The sequence below is a fragment of the Myripristis murdjan genome, chromosome 9 (genome assembly GCF_902150065.1).
Source record: "Myripristis murdjan chromosome 9, fMyrMur1.1, whole genome shotgun sequence".
Taxonomy (NCBI): Eukaryota; Metazoa; Chordata; class Actinopteri; order Holocentriformes; family Holocentridae; genus Myripristis; species Myripristis murdjan.
The window spans coordinates 32163210-32180686 of NC_043988.1; the positions used below are offsets into that span (position 1 = coordinate 32163210).

The 17477-nt window shown below is 43.4% G+C and overlaps 1 protein-coding gene across 2 annotated transcripts in view; it reads left to right on the forward strand.

Annotated features, from left to right (window-relative positions):
* rusc2 (RUN and SH3 domain containing 2) overlaps positions 1-17477 on the forward strand; it is a 47618-nt gene that overhangs the window by 6706 nt on the left and 23435 nt on the right. For both annotated transcript variants that reach the window (XM_030059772.1, XM_030059773.1), the window contains exon 2: positions 15043-16835. In XM_030059772.1, coding sequence (XP_029915632.1) covers positions 15240-16835 — 1596 coding nt within the window. In that variant the 5' untranslated portion in view covers positions 15043-15239. The remainder of the gene's footprint in view (positions 1-15042; positions 16836-17477) is intronic.

Consider the following 17477-nt stretch of genomic DNA (forward strand, 5'->3'; position numbering starts at 1 on the left):
AAAAAAAAAATCCACTCTAAAGAGCAGGTTCTGCTTTCAGTGACCAAAAACACCGTTTTAGTGTGGACAGGAGGCCAAAAGACAAAGAAAAAAAAAAAGCACTTTATGATCCACTTGGTACAAAGGCAACAGGACCTAAAAGGACAGGTCATGGCCCACAGGGAGAAGCAGAAAGGGAAAGAAACTGTGGTGCTGTTCCCTCATGGTCCCGTAAGCCCTCCTGGTGTTTTAAAGGCGCTTCGGATGAAGCCGTCCATCAAACGGCTGAAGTTAAAAGTCTCGCCTGGACGTTTTTTCCGGGCTGCGGTGTGGGGAAGCGAGAGAGGAGACACGTCCACATCAGGAGAGGAAGATGGAGGGAAGCAGGGAGATGATTCGAGAAAGAGGAGGGAGCCAAGGAAAGAAGTATTACACTGCAACGGAGATGAAAGAAACAGGTTGAGATTGATAGAGAGAGAGAGAGAGAGAGAGAGAGAGAGAATTACTTGGACTTGGCCAAAAGGCGAACAGCAAGCAGGAGAGAGTCAGCACAGGAAGAGAGAGAGAGCACAGAGAACACAGCAGTTTGAGAAATCACACAGTGGCCTCGTGAGGTTTTTGTATTTATATTTTGTGTCTATTGAATGAATGCGAGCCGTGATGTGGCTTACTGCTGCGCCGACTGTAATGTGGGCCGCTCGGGAAAAGAAAAGCTGAACGGCTGAAATGTAAATGTCAAACGTAGACTGCAAGACCACGAAAACACTCTTTTTAGTCATTGCTCACATCGACTCTCTGTACTACCGGGGCTGCGTCTCGACGAAGCGGAGGATGGTTCAATCCAAACATGCAGCTCGCTCGCCACAAAAGTACCAACACGGTGGACACCTTTGATTAAAAAAAAACATTTGTGAAAACTGACTGTCATGCAAGTCAGAGTCAGAAAACACGCTGACATGTGTTAGGAAGTGAAGTACGAGGCGTGAAACGCTCGCAAAAACCGGAGGCGCGCCTTAGCGTTATCCGTCTGAGTCAAATCATATCCAAGTGATGCAAAGCTGGCGCTACCGGGGCAAAGCATCATGGGTGACAGCTGCATAAAGCTGGGTTTGCTGTGTGTCGCTGTCGCCTTATAGCCCAGACACATTACGGATCGAGTGTTTCCAAATACGACTAAAAGCATTTGCAATCAAACTCCAAAACGATCTGTTAAACATGTACATATTTTCAGATAGACAGACGAAATCTATGAAAATCTCAGTGGGTTTCGTTTATTTTTGCCCTTTCGTTGCATTTCATTAGTTTATTTTGTCATTGCCACACAGTGCTGTCACAGCCCATTCTTTCCACTGGCAATTTTGCCCAACACTAATACCTAAAAATGTGGCATGTCAGCTTGAAGTTGAATTCATTAGGGGAAGGAACATGGCACAAGGGAAAACAGACCAGGGTTCTAAATTCAAATTAATTTGCAGGGACATGTGGTTTGCAGCAGAGTCTCACGCAAACATTAGACACTACATGCATCATTTCAGGTGAAAGTTAATTGAAGTTTAATCAATCAATCTAAAGTTCCACATTTGCATGTTGGGCCACTTTCCCCCTGCTGGTTGGACTCGCCGGCTTGCTTGCTCGGACCTGACCGTGGCGGCTGCAGGCTTACCGACTCTTATGCAAGTGAGTGTAAGCTCTTTAGGGTCAGGTAGAGAAGCAGGAGCGGAGAGGAATAATCATCAAGCTCCAGGGGAAGCAAGGCTCAAGGTCATGTGTCCATCTTTAGCTCGTTCAGAACACACAGGAGCTTTAAGGGATTGACTTTGTGTGTGTTTGTGTGCTTGTGTGTGCGTGCATGGAGGTATTGAGGCGTTGTCAGGGCAGCAAGGAGGCCTGGTGATACTTGCCGCATTTTTTAACATTAATATGCCATCGTCAAATTCACTGAGACCATGAGTGAGACAACTGGTTGCCTCCATCTCATAGCAGTGGGATTGTTTGTACTTGTGTCTCTCAAAATTAAAGTGCCAGTTTTCCATAAACCCCACGGCTTTCTGTCAGAATGGCTTTCTCAGGGCTCGAAATACCCACCTGCAACCTGCAATTTGCAGAAAAATTTTCGAGATTGCAGAAAAAATTAAAACCAACTTGCAATTTTGCCAAAAAAAAAAAGAAAGAAAGAAATAAAATTCAGGCAATTTTGTCCTTTTCCACCCAAACTGACTTGTAATAGGTCCGATAAAGAATAAAGATGGTTATAAACAGTTTTCAGTGTGATTTTGTCTTAATAAAATCTGCAAATACCCATAAAATATTTGGTGCGGAAGACGCAGGTAGCACTCTGTTCACTTCTGTGTTGTAGAAGATAATGCAACTCTCAAATCTTTCTTTCAAAGAGTGAGCAATAAAGCCCTGCGCATACAGACTAACTCTGTTTTTGTTTCAGTTAACAGATCATGTTGATTCAGTCAGTAGCAGACCGACATTGTTTTCAGAGCATCAGAGTGGAAGCATATGATCAGAATATGCTTTGAGATTTGAAATAATCAGTCTTTAATTCACACAATGTAAACTACATTCTTAAGATGCACAAAGCCATGTATGATGCTGTTGTTAGCTTTGCCAGGCTAGGTAGGGTATAGTAGGGCAGGAATAACAGCTTGGGTATTTGCACAAAGTTTTTCCAGATTGCAGAAAAAAAAATAGACAACTTGCAATTTTTGCAGAAAACAGAAAAAAAGTATTTTGAGCCCTGCGTTCTGTTTGGTTAAACTGAAGACCATAAACATGCTTCAAGGGATTTTTTCCTTCGACCTTGAAGTCTTTCCACTCTGTGCGATTGCAGGAAACCCGATAGCGATGACTCTGAAACCTGCTGGAAGAACAGGTCTGTGCCATGAAACAATCTCCATCTGTGCCGTAAAGCAGCTAGTGCAGCTTGACTGCCATGCATTTTTGGTAGAGGTCATTAGTTTGGGCAAAATAATTGATATAAAATCCCTCATTTTCCCACCATTTGAGAAATACAGGCTTCTCTGTGTCCAATTAAACAACTGAAAATACTCGAAAATACTTAGGGCTTCTGGTACTAAATATTAGTCTTGAGTAAAACCTCTGATAACACATTTCAGCCTGGTGTGGGTGTCAGTGCATGCCTTGTTTTGGGGTTTATCTGATTGGTTTTACACAAAATTTGGGTTCTATACAGCTGAGGTTTGTACACATTCCTTAAGCATTAGAGTTATATGATCTTGCAGTTGAATTCAACAATGATATTCGATTGACTGATTGACTGATTGATTGACTGATTGATTACTACAATGGAAAGGGCAGCAGATCGGATTGTTGATACAGTGTTTCTGTTACATAAAAGAGCCTGTGAACGTGCCCTTTGTCTGAGAGTGCACAGGAAATGGAGGCTGAAGCCTTTAAACCACCAGAGACACACAGGAAAAGGCATTTGTTCTGAATACAGCTATTTGTCATGTTTTCTACGGTCTATATCCAGATTTATGGCTTCCTTATTGGGTTTTCCTGGTTCCACATGGGCCATGTGGGCATTTTCCAGCTACAGCTAACACACTGGTGATGCTGACTAGCCTCGTTTTATTCTTGCTTGTATCACACAGATAATTGTACTTACTTGTCATATTGTCATTTTACAGCTGATTGTAAAAATTTAGTTTACCGACCACCAGGTGTGGACACTGACTTTTTTGGCGACTCGTCACAGCAGCTGCTAAAACTCCAATATCATTTAAAACTAGATTGTGTTAGAAGAAAACACAACCTCCAAATGGTGCTTTTCAAAGTCTGGAAGAGTTGGCAAAGCTAATATCAATTTTCCAGAATTTGGATGGTGGCCAGTGGGAATTTTCCACACTAAATAACATGGGTTTTTTGGTGAAATTGTAGATTGGTGTATAATGTTACCATGATATTGGGTTATTCCCTGGTTGTTTTTCCACCACTTATCTGTGTTGATTTTGGACATGTTGTATCTTACTGTATAAGTAAGGAATTACATAAATGTGTTGCGTTTTGCTGAGCAGTAAGCAGCGATGTAGGACGACGGCTTTGAACTTGCAAGAAAACTCCGCGGTGGATTTAAATGCAGTATCAACACTTCTTTTTTAGCTCCTCCACTCTTTGTCTTTGTATAGCTCTTTTGGACACTGCTGTGAGTGTGTGTGAAGCAAACAAAAGCTCTTTCAGTTAGTTAGTCCCACACGTACACACACACACACACACACACACACACGCAAATCACAGAGCCTCTAACTCGGCGACCAGACAGCAGTAGACTCCGCCGCTGGTGCTAGACAGGAGCGAGAGACTGAGACAGAGGCTAAACAGAGGACAAATGGGGGGAAAAAATGGCTTAGCAGTGACAGATGTTGGTTTTTGGTGACTGAAAATCATCATAGCAGCTGTATAAGCCGGAGGCGGTAAGCAAAACAAACCACCTGACAAATGACCTTTATTGACCTTTAGTGCACGGCTGCGTTTAAAGCGACAGTTAACCCTAAAACTGCATTTGACCCATAAAACATCGTGACCCAAAGACTGGGGGTCATGCAGATGATTTGTTTTTAACCACCAAGATCCATGTAAAAAGCATGGAATCCAGTGGGAGTGGGAATATCTGGAATTTACCAGAATTAACTGGACATGGCAAATTTCAGAAAGTGTATTTGGGTAACCAGGCATCTTGTACTTTGTGGGCCCAATTCAGCGGCGCGGAGAGCAGAGATGGCTGGACTTGACTGCAGTTTCTAGAGTGAGGCATCATGGATATTTGAGTGTTTAGCATTCTGCGACCCTAAAACCCGGCGGTACGATCAAAATCTCGCAAACTAATAAAATGAGATTTTTCCCACACCCTTTAAAAATTTAACTGTGAAGTCATGAAAATAAAAAAATGTGTTGTGAGGTTACAAAACGAGGGTTACCACACGCTGTAATACCCAAACACAAATGGACCTTGAAGGCATTCTGCAGTCTGATATTTATGACGGTCATGTGGTCCGGTTTGATATATCACTCTGTGCAGAAAGTTTGGCAAATTTACGACCGCCAATCAGGCTAATTAACAGCAAACCTGCAGGAGACAAATATAAATGTCAAATCAAATCACAAGTTAAAATATGAACGGTGGAATATACAATGTTCTGTCTTATTCTGGCTCCTTGCCGGTCATAGATGATGTATAGACTAATTATGTTAGGTCACAGTGATGTATGGGAATTAAACACAGAAAGGAGCCAAATAAAAAAAGAATGCATAAAAGAATGAATGAAAACAACACATAAACAAGGAAACACTTTAAAGCAATGTTGAATGGACTATAATTTAATAATACAGAGGCTACACTAAAATGTGCAGCCATGTCTAATGTAGTTACAGTATTAGCCTATTACTATATCTTACTATGGACATTAAGTGTATGGACTGTTTGTTTTAGTGGAGCCTTGATGCTTAATAAAATCATTTCAAAATTAATATTTTGTGTCAAATTTTTGCTTTTTGTCATAAGTAGCTGTGTCACTAGAGGGATAATGTACAGCCAGACCGTCAGTATTGCAAGAGCATAGAGCCATTAAGGGTGAAACAAGACCCCTTGTTGGGTGCCTGATCACCTTTTCAGGGTTAATTCTGTGCTAATAACCGGCTGGCTATATATCATCACTTACTTCTAGCTGAACAGTAGGGAGTACAACAACATCACCTGTCCTCACCTCTCTGTAGAATCACATTTTCACAACCAAGTTAAGCTAAAAGCAGAAATTTAGAGCAGAAATCCAGCAGAAACTTGTAGTGAAGAGGTAGCACATCACAGTGCCAAACCCTGGAGTAATAGTGCTGCCGTGGCATTTGCTTTCTTGGCTTGAGAGGGATGCTTGAAAATACAAATGTTGTTCCTAAACAGTTCCAGAAAGTCGAAGTGTGTTTTGCAATCTCATTAAGGCAGTGGTGTTGATTAAGAACCCCACCAGCCCTCACTAGATACATTACAGACATTTCCTGCTTTGGGGCAGTAAAAGTCTCACTTATTCCCCTTTAAATTGTGGAATGCACCAATTGTTGTGGCTTGTAGACAAGAAAGGTCATCCTTAGCCCGCGTCGTACCATTAGTCACAACCACGTTCGATGAACAAGAGTCCCGTGGCGAGTACGGACTGCATCCATCATCATAATTATCATCTCCACCGGCTGCATCGCCTTGCCTGCCTGGCGAGGGTGTGCCTTCACTAGGATGCCCCCCTCCCGGCCCCAGCACTATTACTGGAAGTGCGGCCCTGATGATATAAGAGGGAGGATGTCCTTTGTTGCAGCTCAGCTTTCCTTTCCTCAGTGTGTGTGTGTGTGTGTGTGTAAATGTAGGGCAAATTCCCACCCTAACCCAGCACATCTTTGTCTTTCTCTCAGATACACACTACTTGGCCTTAGATGTTTTCTTCAATTCTTAGAGCTTAACAATTCTGAGGACACACACACACAGACTCACACACACACACACAGACCCCTCATTTTTATTCAGTCAGCGCAGTTCTAACTCTTTACGTTTTTAAAGTTAAAGGGTTTGAAGGAACATTTAGAGGTTATTCATATGGAAAACAGAGGGGAACCCGGGAAGGTTCCTTGAGGAGCCCCTTTGTGAAAAATTAATGAAAGCTGACTCCATAGAATTAGAATGTAGGTTGGGGTTTTTTTAAGGAACGAGAATCCATAAAGTTAGTGGCTTCCCTTGCTTGGATCTTAAGGAATCCCTACTTTTCTGAGCACTGGCAGGGATAGGAAACCCCTTGCAGCCTCCGTCTCTCTTTCTCTATTTTTTTCCTCTCTTTTCTCTGTTTGAATTGAGAGCAGCAGACAAGCTCACTCTGAATCTAGAAGTAGAGGGTTTACAAACCAAGAAAGCAAAGAAAAGTAGCTTGCAATGTGTGTGTGTGTCTGCATGTGTGTGTGTAATTTTATGCATGCTTTTGGTTCATTGAGTTAACTTTAGACAGCCCGTGTTTTCAGGCAATTGGACACTTGCTGTGGATTTCTCACCATTAATGCTTATGTTGGATGGGAATTTATACCATTTCTAATTGGGGTACTTCCTGTTTTTATGAGGGGATTTTTACAGTATTTTTGTTCTGCTTCCTTGTGTGTATTTGTGGCATACTATACCAGCAAATACATGCTTAATGTATAAGTAAAGAACAAGACAAGCCAACCAACAGAAGCCAAAATTTGTAAGCATTATTTTGGCTGGTAGCTGGTGGTATTTTTCTACTTTTCAACATTTGAGTTTGTTGATCTCAGTCCGAGGGGTGTATCGCAACTTTGGGAGCACATGCAGGACAATGTATACGAGTAAGAATAATGAAAAATGAAAAACTCTGTGTGCAGTAAAGTCTTGTTAAGTTCTGTGTGTCTTTCTTTGTTATTTTTGTGTTTTTCTTGCTGTTTGTTTTCGCCTGACTGTCACGTTTTGCAGGATTATCTTTCTTTTTTTAATCCTCCCTCCAGCTGTTACTCATGTGGGGTTGCCACAGCTACCTCATTTTGTTTTTGGTGCCTCATTATTTCCCTGTCCTGATTCTTCTTGTTGTTGCTGTCGCCACATTTCCCACTCGCAGCAGCTTTCTTTACCAACCGGCTGGCCTTGTAGCGACGGCTGCTGATAATACGTGGGAACTCAAACTCTGGTGGTCAGGCCGGGCCTCTTTGTCCTTGTTAACTGGTTATTTGAGCCGTTGCAATCTGCTTATCGGTGAAATCGCAGAAGTCAAGGATGTGTTTGTGTTCCTGAGGTGTTGGATAAAAAGGACCTGCAAGGCCTGTTTTGTTTAAAAGACCTTTTCTGCATGTGAGCAGCTTAACCCGTAAGTTTATTGTGCTTTTGTTCACACCGGCATGTCATATCTGCCCAGCCAAGTTCACAATTTACTGCTCAGTTTCCGTCCTTTCACTAGAATCAGAATTGCTGTATTGGCCAAGTGCAGTAAATGTGGAGGAATTTGTCCTGGTGGCGTTGGTGCAGGGAAATTTTCCGAACTCGAATTGTGACACAAGTTCATATTGTACATCTTATCTTCTATTCCTGTTTCTGTGCTGTTGCTTTGTCTTAAAACATCCAATTACTGGGTAATGCTCTGTAATGATGGATGGGTCCTTTGGCTGTGGTGATCAAAACAAGCAGAATAGTGGCCGAGCTTATTCAATAGGCCCATTCACAAGTTTGTGTGTGTCTGCTGTGTGTGTGTGTGTGTGTGTGTGTGGTTGAATGCTTGAATAGTGTAGCAGCCTGCATATGTATCTACCCACTGGGTCACTTTTGAAAGAGCCTGCATTGAGTCCAGCGATTATACAACGCTCAGCAGTGACTGTAAAGGATGAGGACATTGCATCATTGGGCAGGACGCGACATTTCCTCTAGGAGACGCTTCTTTGAGGTCATTCTGATGGAGCTCGCTCTTGCTTGACAGTTTGCTGCTGCCAGCGGAGCAGTTTATACGAAAAGAAAAACAGTGTTCCTCTTGTTTAAACAATTTAACCAAAGGCTGTGCAAGTAATGGAGTGTTACTATATTCTTCAGTTTTAGTTTCCAAGTGTGAGGCCTGTCACAGCACATGTGGGAAGTGGAAGAGTTAAAGGAACAGTTCACCCAAAATGCAAACAATCAAGTGCAATCTATAGATAGTTTACACGAGAATTCCAGTTTGCCACCTCTTGTCTCCCAGCACAGAGGATCCCTGTTAAAAAAAAAAAGTGAACAACAGTATTTCTTTCCAAAAACAATGGAAAACTGTATCTGTCTGTCCCCCAGGAGTGTAAATTTAGGGCAGACAGATGCAGTATTTGCCAGTATTCTTCCACAGGAAGTAGTTCCCAATGAAATTCTTCCCCACGAGGGCCATGGATCCGTGTCACTGCTTTTTGGATAGAGCTGTTGCTGTTGAGTTTTTTGCATGTAAATTTTTGACGGTTTGAAATCTACAAATGAATACCCTCTCTAGTCCCATTGTGCTGGGTTCCTGGGAGACTGCAGCAGACTGGAAAACCTTGCCAAATCACACAGAAAGTGTCTACATGGATAGGTTACACCAGGGATAAAGGGGACGGTATCGTTTTTGTGTTTTGTGTGAACTGTTCCTTTTTCACCTTAAATTAAAGCAGCCATGCATAGCACACTGCTGCCTTGTGCTGTCTGTCCTTTTAAAAGAGGTTCACTCGCCACAATAAACTGCATCATATACAGAAGGAAAGGCAGGGCTAATGTATTTAGATCAATGTCACATACAGCTTCAGCCTCTGCTTGCTAAACTTCTGCCATCCTGATGAGGAGCTGCTTCAACTGAGGGAGAAGGAAAAGGAAACAGCAGCGTGGCTTTCATTCTCGAAGGTGATGCAGGACATGGTGCACAATATTTTATTATGACTGGAAAAAAATCCCTGCATGCACTAATTGATGGTGCATCGTGACCTGGAAATGTTTGTGCTGCAGGCGGCTCTGGGCAGCTTGGCACAAAACTGAGGGAAAGACAAGATGGGACTGTTGCTTTGTGTGGATAAAGAAAGGATACGGCTTATTTCTGTCTCTCAGGGGAGACTTATGCGTGTAGACATGTGTTTGTGTGTGTGTGTGTGTGTGTGTGTGTGTGTGGTCTGCTCAGTTTCCCATATAGCTGCTTTGTCCATGACAGAGCAGGTCTTGCTTATGAAAGCACTCCAGCAGAAAATTGAGGTCAGACAGTGTCATCCTTTGTGGAAAGCACACACTTAAATAAGAGTACACACACACACACACACACACACACACACACACACACACACACTTACAATGACTTCACATTCACGATGATTAAAACCAATTAGTACAACCCTTACTTTAATGGAGTCATTTCCCGTACGGGTGCATCAATGATCATAATTGATGCTTCTCTTTTACAAACGCTGCATTCTCTCGTCAAGAACATCATGGACATGCAGATTATAGAAGATGGCAGAAAACCTGTGGGAGGAGGTAGAAGGAGTAAAGGCTCAGACTGTTATGCTCGCAGGCAGTGCTGATGTCTGGCTACCACCAGCTGACCCGTCCGAAAGAAAACCGTTATACATCCACGCCCAAACCTGCTGCTGTAATCTCTTAAACCAATTTTAGCCTGCCATGTTTGCTGTTGGCATTGACTAGACCCGCCATCTGAATCACCAAACTAATCTTGTTAGTGTACTTTCCCTAGACAGGAAGCACCAGACAGTGATTTAACCTTGACTCTAGTTATACATTCACTGGACTGTCTTTCAGGCTGACCCACATAATAGCATATCTTTTTAAAGAAATTAGCTGGTCTGTTGCCATGACATTAAATTCAATTAAATGTAAAATAATTTAAACAATTACATTAAATTCAAGATTTTTTTTTCTCTATTTTGTTGCTTTGTGTAAAGCACATTGCATTTTAATACACAAAATGGGCTATATAAATAATATTTGTTTTATTTTGAAAATTGCAGTGCCATTGCCGTCGTCATAAGGAGGATGGGTGTAGCCGCATTGAGGCACAGGGTAATAAAGGCTATGCAACAAGTCATTCACCAGAGAAAAATCTGGTAATCACTGAAAATACCTCAGGCAGATGGAGAAAGTTCACTTATAAGAATGTGGCCTACAAGAAGTTAGTATTTTGCACTTGAGACACGAATCATTCATATTATCAACTCATGCTTGTCGTTAGGGTACATGAAAAGGTGAATCTTTTTTGTTTAGCTTTGGGGTTTTTTTGTACACAAAAGACTTGAATGAAAAACGCAGCCAGAAAAGTGCAGTGAGTGTCGACTCCCTTCCTTATGTTCCCTCTTTAGTGTTGCGTAAGGGGATGATCCTCCAGCTTACTCTACTACTTCAGGTTTGGCAGAGTCAGAATGGGAGGATTTGTTAGCACACGTCCAACATCAAAATACACATCAAAAGCACACTGTCGTCTGCATAGAGGTGAACTGCACTGTTCGCTATGAACCTCATACCAAATAAAATATTATCAGAGCACAGGATTGTGACTTTTGATTGTGTTATTTAGAGTGAACACTTATTTACAGACAGGACTTTGATGCTGGAGGAAATGTGATGTGGGTGAGAGCGGTTATTTCTAGTTCAAGTTCAAGTCAAATCTGTTTGTCCCATTTGGGAAAGTGTTTCAGTAGTTTAAATCACCGCCCTTATTTAACATGGTGTTTAATCGGGTGATGTCATTGGATTACTAACAGGGCACCTCCCTTTGAAGGTGTTACACTGAATATAAATGTACGATCATGTATCAGGTTTGATTCAAGGCGTGATACCTTGATCACCTCATCTTTCCCCAAAGTTAAATTTAGATAATTCCTTTGCTGTCATTTCCATGCACACTGTGAAAGCTGTGATATTTGCGGTGACAGCGGCTAAGGGATTGAAAAATCTGGCTTGGAACTGGAAGATTGTTTGTTTGTTTGTTTGTTTGAAGCCGGTGCTGGGGAAAATGAATTATCCCTAATTCACTCTCCTGTCCCCCAACAGTGCTGCTGTAATGAAAAAGAAGGAATATGAATACAAAATTTACAGTATACGTATTCATCGTCATGTTTTGATAATAATTTCCAGCCTGTAGGTTTCTCTCAATGATTTATCATATTCATCAAACAGCAAAAGTATAAATGGAGATTTGGCGTCAAAGTTCACCCTTTTGCTTTGGGTATTCGTGCAACAGGTGATAGGTCTCACTGTGTTCCTCTCCAACTGACTTTTTGATCATGTGTTTTTAATCCATTATGCAAATTGTTCACACCTGCTGACACGTGCTTATGTCAGTAATCACCCTGAAGAAAAAGAAGAAGAAGAAGACAGTTCTCGTTTGAGCTAATTTGGGGTTTTAATAAAATGCCTCCAAGCTAGAGTGTGCATCGACTCCCTTCTTTTCAATTTCTCTCGGTAAATGATCATATTAATCAAAAAGCACAAGTGTAAATGAATATGATATTTGGTGTCATACTTCATGCTTCTGCCGCAGTTATTCCTGCAACAGGACTATCACGGATGGCCGTCGACGCTGTAAACCAAAAGGGTTAAAATTGGCTGCACTGTGGGCGTAGCTGGTGCCTGACTGACAGTAAATACCACTCAAGTCCTCCTTTTAAAGGTCATTTTGTCAAGAGAGACATTTCAACTATGAGTGGACTTGTCCTGCCATTAACCTTTAGCTTAGTCCTGCAGTTTGCTGCCTCGGTCACCCTCTCTTTTCTCCGTAGTGTAGCCCTTGGAATATAAAACAGCAAATGTAATGAAATGATGGAGGTAGCGGCTTTGTGGCTGTTATGAGACAGGCACACACACACACATATAAAAACACACAGTCTGCACATGCTGTTGAAGGTCAGGGATAACAATTACTGCAAGACCCATTAGCATTTGCACACATATATCTATTGGCCTCTATGTGTCTTGTCTGAAGATGCATATCTCTTGGTGTCTCTCTTCGCTCTTGACTTTCGTCTCCAGTGCTCATTTTCTTCATGCCGACAACCAATTTTCCATTCTTTCTACTTTAAAATGTAAATCTTCTCTTTCTTCTCCTGCCGTTTTTGAGTCACTGCTTAACTTGCCAGACTTGCCAGACATGAGAATCAAAGTTGCTTTCATATTTTGGATTAAACGACCTATCTGGGATTACGTTTCACTGAGAAGGCAGCAGAGGAGAGGGATTACTCTAAGTCTTGGTTGGCACTCGTCTGGCCCAGTTTGGGCGTCTGTCATTATCCTGTGCCCAGGCGATTTAAAGGGAACTTTGATTCCTAATTCGCCTCCCATTGTGTCTAATAGCGCTTTACTAGTGAAAGAAAAAGCGATTAAAGGTGATGAATTAACTTACAGGAGCAGAATCTGATTAATATAAAGCTGGGTCAGGCACTGTGACCAAGTAAGCGGAGAAAGTGGCCCGAAACCAAAAGGCTGAAGGTTTGATGCATTAGCCACAGCTCATGTGTGTCCATCTATAATCAGATGTACTGACAAAATGAGCTTGAAGCAGAACCCTGAACCCTCTATACGCTCATTTATATTACAACAACAACTTAAAAGAAAGAAAAGAAAACAGTTTCTTTCATTTACATGCCCAAAATTGATCCCCAGGTAAAAGACAATGTTTATTTTAGTAAAAAGAAAGGTTATTGTTAATTTTAAGCAACGTACCCTTTTCGACTTTTCAACACTCACAGTCCTGTAGTCGGTATTGGATTCAGGAGTGAGAAAATGTATCGGTGCATCTCTAATATTGTTATTTCATTGTTTCATCCTTCACGACTGTTTGCATATGACAAGTGCAATAGATTTTTTTGAAGTTGTTGAAGTAAGCTGAACTAACACTAGCACATTGTCCCTCTGCTCTGTGTCTGCCACTCTGTTCTTCCAGCGTTGCTAAGCACTGCAGTAAACATTTATCCCATCCGACTTCGAAACGAGTGCACAATTTCTGATGAAAGACCAAAAAACAACTTTGGGGATTTCTGCCTGTCTGCATTTGTTAGTGTCAGAAGAGTTCAGCGTCACTGCAGAACAAGTCAGAAACAAGCCGGTGTTTTGTCTGCTTCCTATTAGTGTTGACCAGCGCTTTTCGCTCTGCTCCGTGGCCTAGTAATTAGAGAGACTGCCATGTAACTGCGAGGTCACAAGGTCTAAATATTAACATCGGCCAGTGTTTGTCCATCCGCTCACCTGTGCTGTCGCAGTGTTAGATCGCGGTACACACAACCTGCTGGCTCATTGTAGGTCAGTCAGGGTTAGGGTGACAGTTAAATGCCTAATGTGTGACATAAATCAAAGAGAGGTTATTTATTTTAGGAATTAACTGGAAGATGCTCTCATTGTGACTGGATGTTATTTTGGTGGGGCCATTGTTATTTGCAGTGTGATATAGAGGAGTGGGTGATTCAGTGGGAGAATGGTTGGCTCTCTCTCTCTCTCTCTCTCTCTCTCTCTCTCTCTCTCTCTGTGTGTGTGTGTGTGTGTGTTCATCAGTTTGGGTGTAACTTGGAAGTGGGGATTAGATCATAGCCCTGTTTAACAGTCAGCTGCTTGGTGTGTTAGCTGAGGATCTTTTTTCCATTTCACATGGTCCTGACTCACCCTGTTCTGTGTAATGACAAAGCTAAATGGATACAGCTCTGTACTGTCATTTATTTTAATTCAGTTTCATTTTGAAGTAGCTGAGTTTTTGTTTCCCAAATGATTGGGAACTGGGAAATTGGAGAAAGAAACAAATACAAAATGTGCTGGCAAACCAAAAAAAAACCAAACTCTTGAGTGGCTTACAAATATTTCACCCCAAAAGACAAAGAGGAAAACAATTAGATCACAAAAAGGGACAAAGATGCCGTAATAAAAACATCTCAAAAAGGAGGGGAATGGTGGCTTGGCATCGCCAGGCCAATTCGCAAATCCAGATTTGATTTCCAAGGGCTGTTCACGAGGGTTGCAGATGAAAATGCCTCTGGATGCAAATGGATAGACCTCCAACCAGTCAGAGCAACAAAACATGTGACACAGCACTCAGAGCATGTAGTTGTTTGTTCTTCTTCTGGAGAAAATATACTGTCCAGTTTGTTTAGTGCTGTCATGATAGCAGATTCAACAGACTGCTCCACAATAGTGGCAGCCATCTTGGTTGTTTATGAAAATGTCTCTGGAGCGCTCCTCTGTCAATCATTGTATCAAACCTGCTCCATTGTAGATAGATGGTTATGACTGACCCAACCCAGGCCAACACAACATGAGTTTGCAGATTTTTCAGGCTAGGAGGCTGGCACAAAAGCAGCAAAATGCAGGGTCAGTTTGTATTGACAAAATTAGAATACATAATAAGTACGCAGTATTGAGTAAGTGCTGAATTTTTCTTTGCTGGGCTGACAGGATGGCTGTGGAGAGTAGATGAGGAATGTGGGTATGCATGCTTTGAAGATGCTTTTATGTCTTGAAGTATTTGCCTTCTTCTGTAACACGCCTTCTCCCTCTCTTTCTCTCTCTCCCTCTCTCTCTCTCTCTGCCAGATGTACCACTCTGACCACGGTGTCGACCTTCCTGACCTCTCCTTCCAAATCCCAGGCAGCCCTGCAGAGCTGGGGCTTGTAAATAGTGTGTGAAGACAACCCCATTACCCCTCTGGACCTCTACTCTGCCCTTCAGCCACACAAGGGCCTCTCTCTGTCTTCTTCTATAGCTCCAATCGCACTTTCTCTCCTGGACCATGGACAGCCCTCCCAAGCTGTCTGGTGAGACCTTGATCGTGCACCACATCCCCCTGGTGCATTGCCAGGTGTCAGGCCGGCAGGGCAGCTGTGGGAGCGCGCTGAAGAGGAGCAACCCCTTCAGCCCGCCGGAGAACCTTGGCTTGAGTCGCACCACATCCCTTCCCGAGAGAGATGTCTTGCAAAGGGAGGCTCTGCTCTACAGCAGCCTGATCCAGACCTCCAGTGGCTCCTGGTCATCCCGCACCGGAGGAAGAGAAGGGAAGGGCAGCGGGAGAGGAGGCAGCACAGCGAGTGACGATTCATCGTTCACCTCTAGTAATTCGGAGGACCAGCTGATGACAGCTCATACGCTGCCCAGAGCCAAGAGTAGGAACAGAAATCCGTTGCGCCATAATCCCTTCCTGCTCAATACTGAGGATGATGAGGATGAGGAAGAAGAGGACGATGATGGTGACAACCTCAGCGGTTACCTGGAGGATTCCTCCTTTCACCTCCATGGTGACACAAACCCCGCCCTTGATGACGGCATAGCCCCTTTCCACCTGCATGATCTGGGGTTTGCTCCTGAGCCCTTCCTTTTGCATGGCACTCTGGAAAAACCCTGGGGATCAGTGGGAGGAGGTAGTCGGGAGTCTCTCAGGGGTGTGGTCTCGGATCTCTCCAACCACCTGGATGATTTAGACCTCCTGGGACTGGACAGCCAGCGCCGCCACGGCAGCAGCGGTTCCAATATGTCCATGGACTGCGGAGAGCAAGACTGGGGGGATGATGATGAAGAAGACGAAGATCACCCCATGCGGTGCGGGCGGAGCAGCAAGACAGGTTCCTCCTCCTCAAGCTCCTCAGCCCAGCGCTGCTCCTGCTGTGGACTCTCCCAGAACTACCCACAGCACTTTCCCGAGGCCTTCTCAGAGCCTTTCTCAGAGTGCCAGCAAGGATACGGCAGTGACTCCTCTTGTAACAGCTCAGACGGCGTGCTGGTCAACTTCAGCGCCATCTACAACAAGATGAACAACGGTGTCCCGGAGAAGCCCCCAGCCTTGGCGCCTGCCAACCTCAACAGCTCCACCGACCACTCCTGCACCTCCTCTGTTTCAGATCCACCCGGAGGCCAGCGGGATTCCACCAGAGGGGCTTTCTATCTGGACCTCCACACCTCCCCTACTGAACCTCCCCAATCACAACAACAACCCACCTGCCTCGGGAACACCTTCCCCATCATCCGAGAGCCACATCCGTCCACCTCCTCGACCTGCTCCTGCTCTGCAGAACACCAAGGGGTGCTCGACCTGGATGCCAACTGCAACTCCTACCACCCTCCGCATTCAGTATCGTCCGGTGATGTCACTTCCTGCTTGCAGAGCCAGGCACGGCTGGTGGTGGCCACCCAGAACTACTACAAGCTGGTGACCTGTGACCTTTCGTCTCAGTCGTCCCCAAGTCCCGCGGGATCCTCAGTCACTAGCTACTCCGATGAGCACAGCAAAGGCAGCCCCACTCCCACTCAGCCCAGTGAATACTACCTGTTCAGGCGACATCCTGAGGAGGGTGTGGAAGAAGAGGATGAGGAAGAGGAAGGAGAGTCATCGAGAGTAAGTGGAGAATGATAGCTCAATAGGTTTAAAGATTCATGAATGTGATGCACTCTGTTATAACCAGACTGTCTTTCTAATCAGTTACATTTATCCTACCTTTTATGGCACGCTTATGAATTACTGCTGCAATTTTGCTTCTCTCCCCAAGAGTAAATGTTTGGAAAAGCACTGACCTCATTTCAAGTGTCAGTGATTATGAGGAATAGTCTAGCACCAAGCTCGTTGAAGCACATTTTTATGTCACAGTGTAGTAAACTGAATCTCCTGTGTGATGCTAATGAAACAGTCGTCCTCAGTAAAACTGCAGGACAAGTACAAAATCTGAGTTCTGCAACAACTGCAGCACTATCCACAGGCCTAGTGTGGTCAAGTGATATAAGATGTTCTTAATATATTTTTGATATGACTTGAGCCCATGTGACTCTTATGTCTTATGTCTGTTCTATAATAGATGACCATTCTAGGGTCATGGGAATACTTGATTAGACCTGCTGTCAAGGTGATGTGGCTGTTATAATACTACTTACTGCTGAAAAAGTGTGAAAAGGTAGCGCATCCCAAATTTCAGCACAGAGCCTTCATCAGAGCATTTTGATGAAGGCTTTGAAGTGTTTTTTTCTAATGTGATGTGAGCCAATA